Here is a 19,576-nt window from a genome sequence, read left to right on the forward strand (position 1 = left end):
CTGTGCGGTGTGCCAGGGTTTGGGGATCTTGGACCACCATGCAGGAGGTCTTCAGGTCAGTCAGCGAACCTCTCCAGACTTGAGGCATGTCTTCAGTAAAACCGTGGTGGTGGCACTTGTGCCCAGTTCCCCTCACGGGGCGGCGGAAAAGGTCCCTGGAGATAAAGGCTGTGAAGGGCCTTGTTAGCTGAACACTGCTTACAAACATAAGAGATTTCAGTTACTAGGATGAAGGACGGAGCAGTGGCTAGAAGAGGCTCTCAGATTGGAAACGCGCCTACCCCATACGGACAAGGTTCTGCCAGCCTTTGAGGGGCAGGGGCCCAACTGGACAGAGTCTGCAGCCTGAGGCCAAGGCTTTGGAAGCCCCAGTCAGACTAATGGGGCCAACTGTGCTACTCAGGGTCTCCTTCCTCCTGTCCCTTGACCTTTGACCCCTTCCCTCCACATCCCAGGTCACAGAGTCACCTTCAGTCTTCGTTTCCCAGCTCTCAGCTCTAGCTCCTCCAGAAACCCAGCTGTCTTCCCAGGCCTTTCCCCAGCAAGACCTTGCTTCATCTGCACATACACCCCCACCCCCACCCCCACCCCGCACACATTCACGGTCCAACCTCAGGCTCAAATTATCCTCTCCCCTGGCAGGATGAAGGGCAGTCAGCTCCCCAGGGAGGGTGGAGACAGACAGCGCCAAATGGGCAACCCAGAGAAGGGGCCAAGGCTAAAAATGGACAGGGAGGTGTTTGTGGAGGGCCCCTCAGGCTCCTGCCCATCTGCTCTGGTTAGGGGCCCGAGTCTGTGCTGGGTAGGGGGATAGGGAGGGACAGGTGGTGCACAAGATGGGTCTGGAGTGGCTTTAGGCTGTCCCTGACCCTACAGCTGGGTGTGGGGCTATGGCAGTCATGAGCTACATGCCTGTCAGTCCATTTCTGGCACATACTCTGAGGCCACACTGAGACTGTGGGTTCCTGTTTGAGGGTGTGATCTGGAGGTGGGGGGTGGGTGGGCCTCCAGCCAGGCTGCCCCCTGGCAGTTTGGCAAAGCCAGGACCTCTCTCGAGGCCTAGCCGAGGATCCTGTGGGCCGGACTGAGTGACTGGCTCTGGGACCTCAGAGTTCCATCTGGCCCCTGGCTGCCTTCAAACAGGTGTTCAGTGGAAAGCGACTGGAGGCTGAGTTCCCTCCTCATCACTCTCAGAGCACCTTCCGGAAGACCTCGCCCACTCCAGGGGGCCCAGCAGGGGAGGGGCCCTTGCAGAGCCTCACGTGCCTCATTGGGGAGAAGGACCTGCATCTCTTTGAGAAGCTAGGAGATGGCTCCTTTGGCGTGGTGCGCAGGGGCGAGTGGGACGCCCCCTCGGGGAAGACGGTAAGCTTTCTGGGTCATGTGGGGTGTGCCAGAGGGACAGGCCTCTAAGAGACTCTGGCAGAGTCCATCCCCACTCTCCCTCCACCCTGGCCTTCCCCGACTCTACCCTCTGAGGCAGATCTTTCCCCTCTGCTGGGATGGTGGTGTGTGTGGCTGGGCACAGATCAGAAAGGGGCTTCCTCTGGACTACATGCTCAGGTTTAATTAGACACCTCTGTTTCTTTTTTTAATTTTGAAAATAATTTACTTACTGTAAAAGTTTGAAAACTTTTTAAAAAATAAGAAAAAACAATTGTTTGTAATCCCCTCACTCAGGGGAAGCAGAGTTAGCATTTCTGCTTTTTTTCACCCCAGGTATTTTGTTGAATTTGGTGAAGATACAAATTTTGAATGCAACTTTTAAAACCTTGCCTTTTCATCTTGGTATTCTAAACATTTTCCCCAGAAAGATAGGTAGCATGTATACAATAAAGCACATAGTTCTTGAGTGGACAGCTTAGTGAATTTTTGCATATGCACGGACCTATGTGACCACTGCCCAGATCATGATTAAGAGCAGTTGCAGCGCCCAGAAGGCTCCCTCCTGCCTCTTCTACTGAGTATCCTCTTTATCCAAGGGAAGCACTATTCTGATTTCTGTCACTATAGATTAGTTTCTTGTCATTATATTTACAGCATTTTTCTTCCACACCAAAAACATTTTAATATTCCATCTTATTACAAGATTTTAATATTCTGTCATCATACTGATCATCTCTTATTTTATGGTTGCTGTTTAATCTGGATGTTCCCCCAGGAAGGAGAGGCCCAAGGGAGGGCTGCCCTCTCCCAGCCAACCCACAGACACCTGTGACATACATGCTCATCCATCCAGATGAGCAGATCTGAGGCAGGGATATTTGGGCTGAGTTGGAGGGAGGGACAGTTTGGCTCAGAGTGTTGGGGCCTGGGACCTGTCCTGACTTCTTCTGCTCCCCACTCTGGGCAGGTGAGTGTGGCTGTGAAGTGCCTGAAGCCTGATGTGCTAAGCCAGCCAGAGGCCATGGATGACTTTATCCGGGAGGTTAATGCCATGCATTCCCTGGACCATCGAAACCTCATTCGTCTCTATGGTGTGGTGCTCACGCCGCCCATGAAGATGGTGAGTGCTGTGGGCAGAGGGCAAGGTGCTCAAGCAGGGTCTCTGGGCCCCCAGATCTGCCCCTCCTCCTGCCTGTGTTACTCCCTCCATCCTGACAAAGATGCTTTGGTCCCCCACCTGATGTGGCAGACTGGCTCCTAGGGGGCCCAGCCTACTGTGTCCGCTGGAGCCCATGTCTGTCTTTGGATTTTGTTTGTGCTCATTGACAGAGAGTCGCACTCACAGGAGGGACTGGCCCTAGGGTTTATTTTTTATTTTTTATTTTTTATTTTTATTATTATTATTTTTTTTTAGAGTTTAGTTTTTAGAAATTCTAATCTGAGCCTCTGTGGGTTGCTTCTCTCGGGCCTCAGGTTCCCACGTTACCTGGAGGGAGAGGCTTGGGAAGCTGTAGAACTCTCAGAGGTCCCCCGAGAGCAGGCCAGGAAGGAGCATCCAGCTTGGGGCACTGAGGGAGGGGCAGGGCTCAGCCACGCTTATTCCTCCTGCCTCCTCCGTGGCCTCAGGTGACAGAGCTGGCGCCGCTGGGATCGTTGTTGGACCGGCTGCGCAAGCACCAGGGCCACTTCCTCCTGGGAACTCTGAGCCGCTACGCCGTGCAGGTGGCTGAGGGCATGGGCTACCTAGAGTCCAAGCGCTTTATTCACCGTGACCTGGCTGCCCGAAATCTGCTGTTGGCCACCCGTGACCTGGTCAAGATTGGGGACTTCGGGTTGATGCGTGCACTACCCCAGAATGACGACCACTATGTCATGCAAGAGCATCGCAAGGTGCCCTTTGCCTGGTGAGGGACAGGTGCTGCCGGCTCACAGGGCCTGGACCCCGTCCTACCCCTCTTGGTCCCTGTGTTTCCAGGCCTTCTGTAACCACAACAGCCTTTGTTTTCTCTGGGTCTGGGATGCCCTTCTTGTGCGCAGTCCATTCACTCATTCATCCAGGAATTCTCTGGGCCCATGTACCAGGTACTGTGGTGCACGGGGATAAGTGCTGCGGGAGTTCAAAAAGTCATCCTATAGGACTCCGTATTAAGCTTCTGAAATACCAGAAGTTCGCCAGGCAGACTGGTTGGCAAGTATGTTTCAGGTAGAGCTAGCTGCAGGCAGGGCCAGGCCATACTGGGCCTTGTAGACTGACCAGGGATGTTTACCTGCACACTGAGGTGCTACCTGGCCCTACCCTAGCTCCTGTGTGAACTCATCCTGTGCTGACACCATCGTGGTCCACTGGCTTTGGAGGCGCCCAGAGGAGTGTAGTCTCCTTGTTTTGGGGCGGGAGGAGTAGATCTAGTTCTTGCCAGAGCACCCTTCTCACCCAGGATGCATGGTCACCCTAACTAATAACTGATTTTATATGTAGAGTGACCATACATTTCAGATTACGTTATGCCTGTTGTTCTGGAGTAATTAATAGCACCCCCTTCACACCCAAGCATCCTGGTTTGGATGGTAAATTATAAGGTCCCCTTATCATAGCACTGTGAAATAAGCAGATTATTGTTACTCGCATTTCACAGATGAGGACCGTGAGGCTTTAGAGATCTTGAGTGACTGTCCCTGGGTCCCACCCCCTTTGAGTGGCAGGGCCAGCTCTCCAGTCCCGGGAGAGAGTCTTTGATACTCCATTCGGTCAGCTTCCCTGTCGCTCTGTACCTCACCCCACCCCGGAATACCCCTTTGCTGGCCTCACTGCAGTGACATTTCTCTTCCTCACCTAAAAGGGAGTCCCAGAGGGAGTGTGGGATGTTTGGGTGAAGTGAGTGTAACTATTTCCACCCGTTTTGGTTCTTCCCCAGACCCTATCCAAATTTCCCACCCACACCTTCCTGCTGAAATGACCCAAATCCCAGGATCCTGCCCCAAATCCGGAAATTGTCATCCTCCCACCACAATTAGAAAACAGCCTGAGATCTTATCCCCTCACCAACTCCTGTAGCCTCTGACCTCCTGGCTTCCCTGACCTGGGAATTTCACCCTCTTCCTACCCCAGGCTTCATGTGAATAAAGACATGAACATAGATGATTTTCTCCATCTGTGCACCCCATAGTCAACATGTCCTGTCCCTGTTCACTTTGCACGTGTCCCAGTATCTGCTGTTGAGCCTGGCACACAGGGTAACAACACGTTTGTTGAATGAATATGTTCTGTCCATTGGGCTGATGTGGGTGGGTGTGCTCTGAGGGGCCTTCTTTTTGACCCCTGCCTCTGCCAGGTGTGCTCCCGAGAGCCTGAAGACACGTACCTTCTCCCATGCCAGTGACACCTGGATGTTTGGGGTAACATTGTGGGAGATGTTCACCTATGGCCAGGAGCCCTGGATTGGCCTCAATGGCAGTCAGGTGAGTGGCTGGAGATGTGCTCCCTACAGGATGGGTGGGGGTTGATTTGATTCCTGGTTCCCAACCTGGCCCTGTTGGAACTAGCTCTTATTTGCTGGAGTTCCTGTCCCCCTTGCCCGGTGTCTGCATGACCTCTCAAATAGTTGAGCAAAGAGAAGAGCCTCCAGTGGTCAGGAGAGGGGCAGACTGGGGCTTGCTCACATTCTTTTCCCTTGTAATAGCCACCTATCCAGAGGCCCCAGCCAGGGGATAAGGGTCAGAGGCCCAGGGATAGGCTCTTGGAGACAGACCTTTTCTTTGGGGTGCAGGCATGGCAGCCCACAGCTCCAGTTGTTCCATGGGCTGGAGGGAAGGTGGGAAGTGAAGAGCTGGGTGCTCTGCTTGTGCTCAAACTGCACCACCCCACCACCAGATTCTGCATAAGATTGACAAGGAGGGGGAACGTCTGCCGCGGCCTGAGGACTGCCCACAGGATATCTACAATGTCATGGTTCAGTGCTGGGCTCACAAGCCAGAGGACAGACCCACCTTTGTGGCCCTGCGGGACTTCCTGCTGGAGGTGAGGACTGGTCTGCCCATGGGGGCTGAGGTATCCCAGCAGGGGTCAGTCCCAGGGTGGGCAGTGACGGGTCTCCGCCCCCAGGCCCAGCCCACTGACATGAGGGCGCTTCAGGACTTTGAGGAGCCAGACAAGCTGCACATCCAGATGAATGACGTCATCACCGTCATCGAGGGAAGGTAGGGAGCTTGAGGCTGCGCCTACACTGCCTTGAAGGGTGCAGGGTGGAGGGGCCTGCTGGCTGAGAGCTCTTCTGCCTCCAAGGTTCCCATGGCAACACAGGCTGTGGGGAGCCTGAGCTGTGCAGTAAGGGGAGGACAGGCCCGGGTCCAGTCTTGAGTGCCTGGGGTTAAGTACCAGATGCTGCTGCTAAGAGGGATTTTCCCTGCCTAGCACCACCCTTTCACCCTTTTCTCATTCGGCTCCAGCCCTGGCTGTGTGGGTCAAAGCCAAACTGCCGATATGGTGAGGCGAAGGAAGTGGCTCAGCCTTGGCCCTGGGGCCACAACTAGGGACTCTGGAACTCCTGAACATTCCTCTCATCCTGTCTTTCTTCCCTTCCCACCTCCTCCCAGGATGGGACTCTAGACTACCCGGCTGGGTACCTGTCAGAACCCCAAAGCAGCCCCACCCTCTTCCTGGCAGCCTCTGCCCTCCCACTGAGCCCCACTGTCGCCTCCTGAGGCTCCCCTCCATTTTCTGCTGGGCTGCCCACCTGGGGTCCTTTGTCCCCAGTCCCCATTCCTTACCCGCCCCTGCCCAGACACCTGGGACACACGTCTCTGCCTCCAGGCAGCATCTCCTGAGTCATGTCTCCTACCTGTAGCCCCCATTCAAGCCCTTCTGCTAAGGAGGCCCTACCCACCACTCACCCCACCCTTTGTTATCTGATCCCCAGGGCTGCCGAGGAACTGGTTGGGGCAGGGTGGGGTCGAGGTGCCTTTGGGGTAGGGGGTGAGCATGGAGGACCAGGAAGAGGAGCAAGGCAGAGGAAATCCCCTGTGCTCCCAGCTCCTCTGACTCAGAGCCAGGCAGGGATGAGGACAGGGTTCGCTTCCTACAGAGCCCTTTCTACCTGGGCTTCAGGTCTGGGGGTCTGGGGCCTTTAGTTCATTCAGTCTGTGTCTCATGGGGTGTTGGTGAGAGGGGAGAGCTTCTGCGTTTGGTCAGAGTGATAGGGTAGGCCCTGGAGCCCAAGCTGGTTGTGGAGGAACATGACCTACCCTCACTGTGGCCCCAGCACCTCTTCCCCAGGCCAGGGCTTGCCTAGCCTTTGGGCCCAGTCTGAGAATATGAATGACAAACCAACAAGTTGTGGGGGTGAAGTTTGGGGAGTTGGTGGTAAACGAAAGCAGAAAGCTTTTAGATGGAGAGAGGCTCAGGGGACAGGAAGGAAGACAGTCTGTGGGTTTGGGGCTGAGGAGCCAGACAAGGGACTGGGGAGCATTCCAGAAATAGGAAGATTAGGGTGAGGGCCTGTCTAGAGGGGCATGGCAGGGTGTTAATTCAGAAGTCTGGACCTATATCCATTCCTACCTACAAGAGCAGGAGGACCTTGAACCTGACCCATCTTGTGCACCGTAGCCCTCAGGTCTTTACCTCCCCCATCCCTTGCTCTCAGTGGGGACCCAGTGGTCCCCAGCGGGTGACTCAGATGCTTCTTGTGTTCCTGGGATGTGTGTCTCTGGAGCTGGCACCCTGGGTTACCACCAGAGCTAGGCGGGCAACAGGTGGGGCCCCAGGGGAGCCGCTCCTCTTGGGAGGCACTGTGGTCGTGCCCTGCCCTGCCCTTGCGTCACAGCCTCCGGTTGGCCTGGGCTGCTGGCTCCACAGCTGCCTGCCAGTGTGGGCTTGCTGGGCTCCTCCTCCAGGGCCACGGCCGACTTGGACCACAACGCCTGCTCTTGGTTCCTGGAGCTGCTCAGGAGGTGGGAGGTGAGGGGCAGGAGGCCACAACAGCTGGTGAGGCTTTGGGGGTAGGCCTGTATGCGGATGGTACCAGAGCTTTAACTCTGCCCCCTTGTTTTTTCAGTGCCCAGATGTCTCTATGTTTGTTTGGCTGACTCTGTCTCCATGTCTCCTAGTGGAGGGGCTCTCTGTTCGTGTGTGTCTTTTTGGGTCTGGGCTTGTACGTGTGGGTCTCTGTTTCTGTGTCTCCTCTTAGCCTGGCTCTCTGCTTTGTTTCTGCTCATCTGTCAGCCTTGGACTCCTCTTGCGGAAGCTGTGCCAGTGTTTGTTTCCAAGTGGAGTCTGAGAGCCCCCTTGTCCCTGGCTCTGATTGGTTCTGTAGGCTCAGTGTTTCTCGGGGTAGCAGGCAGTGGGCAGAGACAGGACACCTAGATGTTTTGCTGAGCCTGTGAGGTGCTGTCTAGATGGAAGGACAAATGATGACTTGGGTCTTTTCCATGGGTTCTTACTTGGAAATTAGGATGGCTGGCAGCTGTTTCATGTTCCATTTTTATAGATCTAGAGAAGGGAGACAGAGGTTTTGAAGTCCATCTTCTGGGCCTTGGCCTGGTCTGGCCAGGTCCCTGGAGCCTCTGCTCCCAGTGGTAGGTAGGGGAGGGGGATGCAAGGGCCTAGGTTGTCTCTCAAAACCAGGGGCTGCCTGGGTCTCTCAGAGAGAAGTGAGTGGGGTGTTTTTGAGTAGAATATTCAAGCAACATTTATCAGCCATTTCTGGACTACTTTAGACCAGGAGTGGGACAGAGGTCTGAGATTTCCAGAAGCTGGTCCCAAATAGAGCAGGGCTTGTTCTCAGCTCAGGCCTTGGCTTCCCAGGTGCCACTCCACTTTGTGCTTGTCCCAGGATACTGACAGGTAGCAGGAAATAGAGAGTTCTTGCTGGAGGTGCTGGCCCCTTCTCCTGTTCCCCCAGGGACTTCTGTCCTCACTGCAGTGTCTGCCCATGGTAGGCCTAGCCCTCCCATTGCTATGGAGACTCTGGCCTGTTCAAGGAGGGGGAGCGGGTGTGGCCAGTGCAGGAGGGTGGGGAGGGTGGCCTCAGTCCTCTCTGAGCTGCTGGTACTTCGGCCCTACTGATTCTCAGAGGGGCACAGGTAGGCAGCACGATATAGCATTGGCCATCTCAAGACTTACATTTGAGCCTTGTCGAGAGGATGCTGCTTCTGAGGGTGTCTGTCTTACACTTGCCCTGCCCTCCAGCTCCCCTCCCCTAGTAGCACAGATCTTTTGGGAAGTGATGTCGGGACTCCCAGCAGTCCTGGAGGCTCTTGCCTCGGCCATACCTGTAATAAAGGGAGGTGGGTTGGCATCTCTCACTTTCAGAAGTGGGTCCAAAGGAGCCCCTGTGTGTTTGGCTGTGCTGGCAAAAGGAAGGGGGTGGACGGAGTGACCTGCCAGTCTGGCCTTGCTCAGGGTCGACACAGGGAAGACAGGGTCACAGGGTGGAACTGGCCTTGGACATGCTTCCATTCTACTTTGAACTATCTCTCTGCCTCGGTTACCTCTCTCACCCAGGTTAATGAGCACCTCTGAAGAGGTGTGGAGAGCAGAGTCCAATGTCCAGCCTGGGGTTGGTGTTTAGAAGGTCTGTAAAGGGGTATGCAGAACCCAGGGAGCCGTTGGGTGCAGGGGTGGGGGTGGGCAGAGAGCAGCAGGGGGTCCCCTGGTGTCAGGCATCCCTCTTCACCCTGCTTCATGGGAGGCTCTCGACCTCAGCCAGTCCTTGGGACTGGGGTGCTAGGGGACGTTCTCTTCTCGGAACAGCCCTGCTGTTTTCCGATGGGCTTTGTCCCTTCCTGGGTGTTGTCCTCTCTTCTTGCTTCCTTTCCTGCCCTTCCCACCCTAGGGCAGGGTGTAATCACAGGGCTGCTGTGTCTGGTGGTAGGCTGGTCAGCGGCCCTGTTTATGGGGAGGCTGGGCTCCCAGCCCTCTGCCGTCCCACCTCTTGGCTTCCCAAGCACTGCTGTGCTCATGGGGTTTGACTTGTGATCTCCAGAGCAGGCTGATTGAGGTCGTGCTGCCCCAACGGGCCATGTCACCTCATGGAGGAGGGTCCAGGAGCTCAGCCTCCATCTGCCCTTGGTCCCTGTGGTCTGGCTCCAGTTTGGAGGAGACCTTGATGCTCCTGGCTGCCCAGGTGGGTGTTGACTGGGTGTGTGCATGTGTCCACTACAGCGGCATGAGGCTGCACTACCTCTGCCTTAGCTCAGATTCTGCCCATGTCAGCTGGTGTGAGCGATCCTAGTGGCAGACAAAGGAGCTGCATCCTGCCACTTGAAGTGTCCAGGAGGGCACCATCCTACCCCAACCTCCACCCCAGGCTCAGGCTTAGGCCACGTCAGTAGAGGTTCTGTGTCTGAGATCAGAGTGAGGGGGGGAGGGGTGGTCCCACAGTCAAGCCGCACTGGGAGGCTGGGTCCCCTTATAGACCCCTTATTTAAGACAAGAGTAGAACTCCCCAGGAGATGACCAGGGTTAAGGGCACAGGTCCCACAGCCCTGCCTAGAGGTGGTGGAAGACACTGGAGATACAAAAACTGGTGATGGGAAGGCGTGGGTTGCTTGCAGTGCTTCCAAATTCACAAGGGGCTGCATGCAGGAGACAGAGTGTGGTTGGGGGGCTTGGCTCCAAGCCCAGTGCTAAGGCCATGGTGTTCCCTTGGCCCCTGCAGCTCAGGATGCCCGGGAACTGGGCTGAATAGCAAGGTCAGGTGGCCAGAGGGTAGGGGTACAGGTCTTGCCAGGGAGGAGGGAGGCAAGGCAGATTTATAGGAAGGGTGGTAGCTGGAGACTAACAGCCAAATTTGAATCCTGAGTCTGCTATGGTCTGTCTGGGAACTGTAGGCAAGTCCTGTCACTTATTTGTAACCTATCTGCTTATTTGTAAACTGTTGGAAAAGGTTGTCTGACCCACCTAAGTGTCTCAGGGTAAGGTGTGTATAAACAGACAGGCCCTGTACTGGGAGAGTGACAGGTCGTGGGGCAGGCAGGCTGATGACAGACCAGCCTGGTCTCAGAGCCACAGCCCTTGGGTCCCCTCCTGCCAAGATAGTCAGATATATTCTGGCTGGAGAGAGCTTGGAATGAAAAGGGTCCCACTTCCTGGGGCCACCTCACACACCCTGGTGTTCACCATGTCATCTCTGTTGAGCAGGGCTGAGAATTACTGGTGGCGTGGACAGAACACCCGGACACTGTGTGTGGGACCCTTTCCTCGCAACGTGGTGACCTCCGTGGCTGGCCTTTCAGCCCAGGACATCAGCCAACCCCTGCAGAATAGCTTCATCCACACGGGACATGGCGACAGTGACCCCCGCCACTGCTGGGGCTTCCCCGACAAGATTGATGAGTGAGTGCATTTGTGGGGGTGGGGGTCACCTGTGGCTCCAGAGTCAGCAGCTCCTCCCTGGGCATGCAGGCTCTCACTGCCAAGGTCCTTGTCACAATAATAGGGCAGAGGGTCTCTTATTGCCTGAAAGCTGTTCCCTGTAGGCAGAACTGAGGTTAGGAGCTTCAGAGGATGGAGGCACACTTCTGTTTGGTGGAACCCCCCCCGCCAGAACACCGACCTTAGGAACATGGACTTGAGAACAGCCTCTGGAATGAGTTCAGCAGGAGGGTTTCTGTCATGCCCCCTAGTGTTTGTGTAGAGTCTGGGAGATGGAGCCTGCTGGGTCAAGCCCTGGGGTGTGCACAGGTGCCAGGGGGTGAGCTGGGGGCCCAGAGAAAGAGCTCCCTGTGGGGAAAGCCCAGGAGGAAGGTTAGGCAACACCCCCCGCCCCTGCGTGCTCACTCTCTACCTGGCAGGGGGTTCAGTCTCCTTTAAGTGAAAGGATGAGGTCACTGGGGACCTGTCCTCTGCGGAGGACACAGAGGAGAAGAATTAGTCACTTCCTGGGTGCCCTACCCCAGCGAGCCACCTGGCAGCTCCTCAGCCCAGGCTTCATGCCTCTCTGCTGGCCCCAGGAGGCTTCGAGGCAGCCCTTTCTCCTCTGACTTCTCCTGACATTCGGTTCTGCCCTGAGAGGCACAGTGAAGCAGGCCTGCCCTCTTGCCCCCACACACCAGAACCCGAAGCCCTGGGAGAGCAGCTGGTGTGAGCCAGCACGGGCCTGTGGGAATTGGGGCAAGGAGTGTAGACGCCCTCCAGAAGGTGGCCCGGCACCCTCTGCCCTGCTCCTGGCGTGCTGCGGCCAGCCCAGCCCCATTCCTCCAGGCTTTCATCAGCTCAGTGACTAAGTCCCAAGGCCTGACAGTCAGCACAGGGTTTGAGAGGGTGAATTGGGAGCAGGGCAAGTGGCCCAGCCCCTCTCCCACCTGGCAGCGGGGCAGAAGGGTGCCTCCTACGGACCCCGACAGGGGAGCGGGCCCCCCAGGACAGAAGAGAGTATGCCAGCAGGTGGCTGCTAGACGTGGGTTGGGGTGCCATGGCAGTCATGGAGGGCCAGCTCTGCTTTTGTAGGGTATTGTTGGAGCCCCTTCAGTCCAAGCCTTTCACCCTGCAGTCAGTTCTGTCTCTGCCCTCTCTCCATGACACCCTCCCTGAGTACGGTCTTCGGGGAATCGCACGTCCTGTGCTCCAGACCCAAGTCTGTGTGGGGCTTGGACAAGATGGTCCCCTACATGCACTCAGGGTTTTGTTCTCTGCCTGACCCCGGGCATCTCCTCCTAAGGTTCCCCACGACCGTCACCACTCCACACCCTTCCCCCAGCCCCCACCCTCTGACCCGGTTCTCTCCCCACAGACTGTACCTGGGAAACCCCATGGACCCTCCTGACCTGCTGAGCGTGGAACTGAGCACCTCCCGACCCACCCAACATCTAGGAAGGGTGAAAAGTAAGAGCCTGGCTCCCCAGTGCCCCCTAGTTCATCAGCTGCCCAGGAAAAGGCACTGTCTTGTGCAGGCACTCTGAGCTGGCTGTTCTGGCTCTGGGACAGTTGGGCCAGGGCTGCCGGGGGACAGCTGTGACCCGGCTCCGGCTGGGTGTGGGGTGGAAGATGAGAAGCAGCTGTATCCGCCGAGGTGGGCATCCTCGGCCGTCCTGTGTTGGCCTGCCCACCTCAGCTTCCCTCCTCCCTCCTTCCCGCTGTGCTCAGATCCTGGCTTTCCTCACCCCCCCCCCCCCCAATCCTGCTGTCCTCTCCCAAGCCAAAACCACCCCACGGGCTTCATGTTGGCCAGGAGCCTCATCCATCTCCCGGATCCTGTGCCTGTTGTTCCGGAACCCGTTTTTCCCCATCCTGCTACCCCATTGCTTCCCATTGCTCTTGGGTGTGTATGTCCACTCACTCCTATTCACTGCCCTCTCTCTGTCTCTCTCCACACTCTGCCCTCTTGTCTGGCTGTCTTCCCTCCCCCGTCCTCTGTCTCTCCCGCTCTGTCCCTTCTACTCTCCGCATGGCCTTTCTTGCAGGGGAGCCTCCACCTCGCCCACCTCAGCCTGCCATCTTCGCTCAGAGTAAGTGGGGCTGCTCTCGATGCCTTGGCCCCTGCCCCTGCCCCCTCTCTCCTCTCATTCCTCCTCTCCTTCTGAAAGGTACAGAGCCCTGGTGGGCTGGCCGGGCGGGAGGGGAGGTGGGATGTGTGCTGTGAGCTCGTGCCGCTGACCTGGCCCAGCATGCCTGCCTCTCCCCCGCCTTGCAAACACCTGGGCTCCTGGAGCAATTGTGTGGTCCTGGTCCCCCCTCTCCACTGTCACCTGGCCCTGCTCCACTCCCTTTGGGGCCTGCAGAGGTTGTGTCTGGGCTTTCGTGGTGGCTAGTCAGGAGCTCTGTGCTCTTCCAAGGACAGCTCCTGTTGCCCTTAATGGTGGAGGATTGCCCATAGCCCGCTGCCTGCACTAGTGGTGTGCTGTGTGCCATAACGGAGTGGGGACAAGGGATTACCAACCAGGCCCAGGAGCCCGGGATACCTGGGGTCTTGTGTGTTGGGGTATTAGGCAGGCAGGTGTGGGGTGTTGCTTGCTCTAGCCGAGATGGAGGCAGGGGCTCATTAGCCTGTGTGGAGAGCTCATGGCGTCCAGAGCAGGTCCTGTCTTCCCGTGTGAATAGGGTTGGTGTGCCTTAAGAATTTTGGCAGCTGAGGGCTAACCTCTGGGGGCATTTGGAGTGGGGAGTTGGTGGAAGGCACTTGTCTTTCTTCCTGTCCCCCTGACACTGCCTTCTCGTTAGGATCTCCCTCTCTATCCTAGAGCCAACCTACGACCCAGTGAGTGAGGACCAGGACCCTCTGTCCAGCGACTTCAAGAGGCTGGGCCTCCGGAAACCAGGCCTGACCCGTGGGCTGTGGCTGGCGAAGCCCTCAGCTAGGGTGCCGGGCACCAAGGCAGGGCGTGGCGGCGGGAGCGAGGTCACACTCATTGACTTCGGCGAGGAGCCCGTCGTCCCCGCCCCCCGGCCCTGTGCACCCTCACTGGCACAGCTGGCCATGGATGCCTGCTCCTTGCTGGACAAGACTCCACCGCAGAGCCCTACTCGGGCACTGCCCCGGCCCCTGCATCCCACACCTGTGGTGGACTGGGATGCCCGCCCGCTGCCCCCGCCTCCTGCCTACGACGATGTGGCCCAGGATGAGGACGACTTTGAAGTCTGCTCCATCAACAGCACCCTGGTGGCTGCAGGGGTCTGTGCTGGGCCCAGCCAGGGTGAAACCAATTATGCCTTTGTGCCTGAGCAGGCGCAGCTCCTCCCTCCCCTGGAGGACAATCTGTTCCTCCCACCCCAGGGTGGGAGCAAGCCGCCCAGCTCGGCCCAGACCGCACAGATCTTCCAGGCGCTGCAGCAGGAGTGCATGCGGCAGCTGCGGGTCCCGGCTGGCTCCCTGGTCCCTTCACCTGGCCCAGCCCCAGCGGGTGAGGACAAGCCCCAGGTGCCCCCCCGGGTGCCCATCCCCCCGAGGCCCACTCGCCCACGTGGTGAGCTGTCTCCAGCCCCCTCAGGTGAGGAGGAGATAGGGCGGTGGCCTGGACCTGCCTCCCCTCCCCGGGTGCCTCCCCGGGAGCCCCTGTCCCCTCAAGGCTCGAGGACCCCTAGCCCCCTGGTACCACCTGGAAGCTCCCCACTGCCGCCCCGGCTCTCAAGTTCACCTGGGAAGACCATGCCCACCACCCAGAGCTTTGCCTCAGACCCCAAGTATGCTACACCACAAGTGATCCAGGCACCCGGCCCACGGGCTGGTCCCTGCATCCTACCCATCGTCCGTGATGGCAAGAAGGTCAGCAACACCCACTATTACCTGCTGCCCGAGCGCCCATCCTACCTGGAACGCTACCAGCGCTTCCTGCGTGAGGCCCAAAGCCCTGAAGAGCCGGCCCCCTTGCCTGTGCCCCTGCTGCTGCCCCCACCCAGCACCCCAGCCCCTGCCGCCCCCACTGCCACTGTTCGACCAATGCCCCAGGCTGCCCCAGACCCCAAGGCCAACTTCTCCACCAACAACAGTAACCCAGGGGTCCGGCCACCAGCCCTGAGGGCCACTGCACGGCTGCCACAGAGGGGCTGCCCTGGGGACGGGCCAGAGGCTGGACGACCAACAGACAAGATCCAGATGGTAAGTACCGGGCCTGGCCGCTGGTTGGAGGGGCAGGGGCCCAAGGGCCTGGGAGGAATGGGCCCAAGTGGTGCTGATGGGTAGGTGGGTGGGTGTGCCCAGCTGCAGGCCATGGTGCATGGGGTGACCACAGAGGAGTGCCAGGCGGCCCTGCAGAGTCACAGCTGGAGCGTGCAGAGGGCTGCCCAGTATCTGAAGGTACCACCACCTCCTGCCCACTCTGGCTTTCAGGGACCCTGAAGACTGGTTCTGCCTCTCTCACCTCCTTTTGCCTCTCCCTACCATCCTGCCTCTGGCTCTCCTCTGCCCCTACCCTGCCCAGTGCCCTTCAGCCCCAGTGTGTCCCATGGCACCACCCTCTGCTCCTCAGGTGGAGCAGCTCTTTGGGTTGGGTCTGCGGCCGCGAAGCGAGTGCCACAAGGTGCTGGAGATGTGTGACTGGAACCTGGAGCAGGCAGGCTGCCACCTCCTGGGCTCCTGCGGCCCCGCCCACCACAAGTGAGTGAGCCCCTCGGGGAGCATACCCGGCTAGAAGAGAGCCCCATGCCTGGAGGGCCTCACAGGGCCAGGAGGCACAGGGCTGCCCAGCTGGGAGGAGGGAAGGCAGCCCCCACCCTGGGATGCAGGCAGTTCTGGGTGAAAACAGTTTCTCCTCAGTGCATTTAGACTTTGTAGCCACTTGGTGCAAAAGAACTAATAAGTAAAGAGAGGGCACTGGAGCCTCTCCCCTTGTGGGGGCTTGCTTCCTAACCCCACACAGCACCCTTGAACCTGCGTCAGGGAGCAGCAGTTTAGGGCTCAGTGATTTCAACATATTTCTCACCTCTCCATTTCGTATTTCAGTTTAAAGTTTTAATGCCATTTTAATGGAACGCTTAACCAAAAATAATCCCGTTACTTTCCTGTTAAAAATGTATATGTGGACACGTAATAAATGATACAAATGATCTGTAGTATAAATGTAAATATATACATCATAAATGAGAATTGTATCAAGTTGGAGGTAGAGATATGGGTAGATCCCAGCATTGTCCTCGGAGGGATGCTGGTGGGTGGGGGGTTTTGGAGCTGGTGGGCCCTGGCAGCAGATAGCTGGAATTAGAGCCCAGCCTTCCGCTCAGGGACGGAGTCAGCTTGGGCATGTTTCCCGACCTCTCCATCCTCATCTGTAAAACGTGTACTAATGAGGGCCTGGCTGGCTCAGTCAGTAGAGAGTACGATCTCGGGGTCGTGAGTTTTAGCTCCACATTGGGAGTAGAGATAACTTAGGGGGGAAAAAAATCTGTACAAATGACAGTATCTACCTCATAGAAATGACTAGAAGAAACGAGGGATGCATCTGTCAAATCACACAGCAAGCGTCTGGCACATGGGACACCATCACCGAGTGTCAGCTGTTAACTTGTGGTGATTCTTACTAATTTGCATCCAGAGAAACTTAGGCTTTACCGTGCCTATTGCCCTCTGATAGTCTAATACTCAGTAGTGCTGTTCTCTCTTTTTTTTTAATTAAAGAGAAAAAGGCATCCCAGGATGATAAGTTCCAAAATCATTGCTGACTTTTCAACCGATTAGCGCACCATCAAGAGGCCCTCTTGTGCCCACGCACTCTAGACACTCTGTTGAATCAGCCCCTGTATTGATAGAGGGGCTTTCTCGTTGTTTCCCCTCCTTTAGGCGCTGAGATGTCTGAAGAGCCAGAGGGTCTGCCCTGAAGGAATCACTTGAGCCTGTCCATCTGACAAGGGTGGGGAGAAGACCTGCCCAGGCCTGGAGGACCTGCTGTCACTTGCCGTGGCAGAGCAAAGCCAAGGCAGCAGGAGACTGGGAGCCCCGCCTTGCTGTCCCTCCCTCACCCAGTGCTGTCCCTGCAACTTTGGATCAGCTCTTGGTGCCCTTAGCCAAGGGGTGGGAAGGAACCCCATGAAGGCAGGCCTGGTGGCCGCCTCAGCAGGCCCTGCAGCTGACCTGCTTCTGGCTCCAGCCCCTGGTTGGGCCTGTGGCCGGAGTGTGTTTCCATGCTCTGCCAGTGGGGAAGCCGGGCTTGACTCGTGCAGGGAGGATGTGTTGGCCACACAGAAAGGTGGACCAGCACCCAGCAAGCCCTCCCAGGGTAGGGCCCTTCTCCAGGGATCCCCTGGAGGGCAGTTAGGGTGTCGGAGAGAATGTGACTTGTGGCCTCACCATGGATATGTTATGGGACTAGGCTGGTCTTAGGATCTTGTGCCTGGAAATAGCCCTGAGTGGCTCAGGAAGCAGAGCGAGGGTGCCAGATTGTTCTCTGGCAGGGACCAGGGCCCAAGGCCCCAGGGTTGGAAGGAGACCAAGGGGGCAGCTGCCCTGGAGGGATACCAGTGCTTCCTCTTTGACCCAGCTCCTCCCGTGTGCTGTTCTGTGTTTTCCTACCAGCCTGTGTCGCCAAAGTTGCTGCCCCAGCTATGGATACCTGCTTCTTCCAGAGAAATAAAGTTAGTTTCTATTTTATGTTACTTACTTGTGACTGTCTGTTTCTTTGACTCTTGGTCAGCAGCCTGAGGCCCTGGGGCTTCCCAGGCCACCACCATCTGTCCAGGGTGGCAGTCCTCCTGGTGCCACCTGTGGACAGAGGGAGGAAGTGCGGGCCCCGGGTGACCCTGGCAGAGGGGCAGAGCCCCTGCTGATGTAGTCACTGACTCTGTCTCCATGGTTTTGCTCGAGAGTTCTATAAGGCCATATATACTGCAGGAGAGAGCATGTACGATAACTCACCTAGTTAGAGCTAAGCCAGAACCTTTAGTAATGGAGGAAAGCTTCAATATGTATTTTGTTTTTCTGAATATTTCATATGGTTCAAAATTCAAGGGGCACCTGGGTGGCTCAGTCGGTTAAGCGTCCGACTTCAGCTCAGGTCACGATCTCACAGACTGTAAGTTCGAGCCCCGCGTCGGGCTCTGGGCTGATGGCTCGGAGCCTGGAGCCTTCTTCCGATTCTGTGTCTCCCTCTCTCTCTGCCCCTCCCCCATTCATGCTCTGTCTTTCTCTGTCCCCAAAATAAATAAACGTTAAAAAAAAAAATTTCAAAAAAAAAATTCAAAAGGTGTTGAAGAGTCCTCAGTGAAGTCTACTGCCCCAGCCGCCACCTCCCCTCCCCAGAGGCTGCCTTCTTGTCTGGTTTTTTTCACAGCACATTCTGAAGGGTTCCATGGCCATACTGAAAGAGTGTCCCCATTCTTGTTCAGGGGTGCCTGGGTGTGTGGATGTACCATAGTCTGCTTAACCAGGCCCCTTGGGCTGTTTCCAGTCCTTTGCAATTATAACCGTTGATGCAATAAATGGCGTATATGGATTATTTTGCACCTGCAGGTCAGTCTGAAGGATGAGTTCCCAGGAGTGGAACTCCTGAGTCCAAGAGTATGTGCAGTAGTGATGGGTGTTGCTGAATTGCTCTCCACGGAGGAGCTCATTCCAGTAGCCACAGCCACCAGCGTGTGAGAGCTCTCTCCATGTGTCCCAGAGCTTTCTGATTTTGGCCAGTGAAATGGGTTTCTGTAGTTTTTGTATTTACCCAATGGGTGAATAAACATTATAAAAAGTGATTTGGGCCATTTATATTTCCTTTTCTGTCAGCTGCCTATTAATACCCTTGGCCCATTTAAATTTTTTTTTTTTTTTAATGTTTGCTTATTTTTGAGAGAGAGAGAGAGAGAGAGAGCATGAGCAGGGGAGGGGCAGAAGGAGAGGGAGACACAGAATCCGAAGGAGGCTCCAGGCTCTGAGCTGTCAGCACAGAGCCTGACGCGGGGCTCAAACTCACAAACCGCGAGATCATGACCTGAGCAGAAGTCAGATGCTTAACTGAGCCACCCAGGCACCCCTGGTCCATTCTACAAAGTAAGTGATTAGTCTGTTACTGGCTCTTAGGAAATGACTGGATGAAGGGAATTAGCTCTTTGAGCTTTACCATGTGATCTGAACTTTAGGAATACAGCTAAATCATGAGAGGGGAAGCTGATGGTTTAGTTTATTAAAAACAACACAAAAGCCATTTAGGATGGGCCTGGGTGCTATGTGTTTGCTGTTCCAGGCTGGACTGCTTGGTGGGCCCTCAGGCCTGGGAGGTCTGGGCCTTCAGATCCAGACATGTTCTGAATACCCTGTGTACTAAGTTAAGAATTCAATTATATTTTACTGCAATTTAAAAATATTTAGTCAAGAGGTGCCTGGGTGGCTCAGTCAGTTAAGCTTCTGACTCTTGATTTCAGTTCAGGTCATGATCACGCAGTTCGTGAGATTGAGCCCCATATTGGGCTCTGCATGGACAGCTGACAGCATGGAACCTGCTTGGGATTCTCTCTCTCTCCCTCTCTCTCTGCCCCTCCTCAGCATGCACTCTGTCTCAAAATAAGCATTTTTTTAAAAATAAATAAGAATAATCAAAATATATCACCCAAAAGAAAACATTAGTATGGTTAACTTTGGACTTTGCTGTTAGACCTGGATTCCATTCTCAGTTCTGTTTGATCTTGGAGAAGTTACTTAACCTTTCTCAGCCTGTAATCTGGGGGACAGTAATCCTTGCTTTTTAGAATGGTGGTGTGTATTAAATGAGATTGCACAGGTAAAGTATTTTGCCTAGTGCATGGGCCATGATACGTACCCAATAAACTATAATCATTCTACGTTTT

General features: G+C 56.0%; 1 protein-coding gene across 17 annotated transcripts in view; it reads left to right on the forward strand.

Moving 5' to 3' along the window:
- TNK2 (tyrosine kinase non receptor 2) overlaps positions 1 to 17,401 on the forward strand; it is a 46,380-nt gene extending 28,979 nt beyond the window's left edge. For 5 of the 17 annotated variants that reach the window (XM_047875244.1, XM_047875246.1, XM_047875245.1 and 2 more), the window contains 13 exons: positions 1,144 to 1,365; positions 2,354 to 2,506; positions 3,013 to 3,290; positions 4,716 to 4,842; positions 5,255 to 5,401; positions 5,486 to 5,580; positions 10,520 to 10,714; positions 12,111 to 12,202; positions 12,781 to 12,825; positions 13,558 to 14,912; positions 14,997 to 15,110; positions 15,283 to 15,410; positions 16,590 to 17,401. In XM_047875244.1, the coding sequence (XP_047731200.1) occupies positions 1,144 to 1,365; positions 2,354 to 2,506; positions 3,013 to 3,290; positions 4,716 to 4,842; positions 5,255 to 5,401; positions 5,486 to 5,580; positions 10,520 to 10,714; positions 12,111 to 12,202; positions 12,781 to 12,825; positions 13,558 to 14,912; positions 14,997 to 15,110; positions 15,283 to 15,410; positions 16,590 to 16,596 (2,958 nt within the window). In that variant the 3' untranslated portion in view covers positions 16,597 to 17,401. The other 12 variants (XM_047875241.1, XM_047875250.1, XM_047875242.1 and 9 more) reach the window with 10 other exon arrangements.
- Positions 17,402 to 19,576: the final 2,175 nt, after the last annotated feature.

Source organism: Prionailurus viverrinus, chromosome C2, assembly GCF_022837055.1.
Source record: "Prionailurus viverrinus isolate Anna chromosome C2, UM_Priviv_1.0, whole genome shotgun sequence".
Taxonomy (NCBI): domain Eukaryota; kingdom Metazoa; phylum Chordata; class Mammalia; order Carnivora; family Felidae; genus Prionailurus; species Prionailurus viverrinus.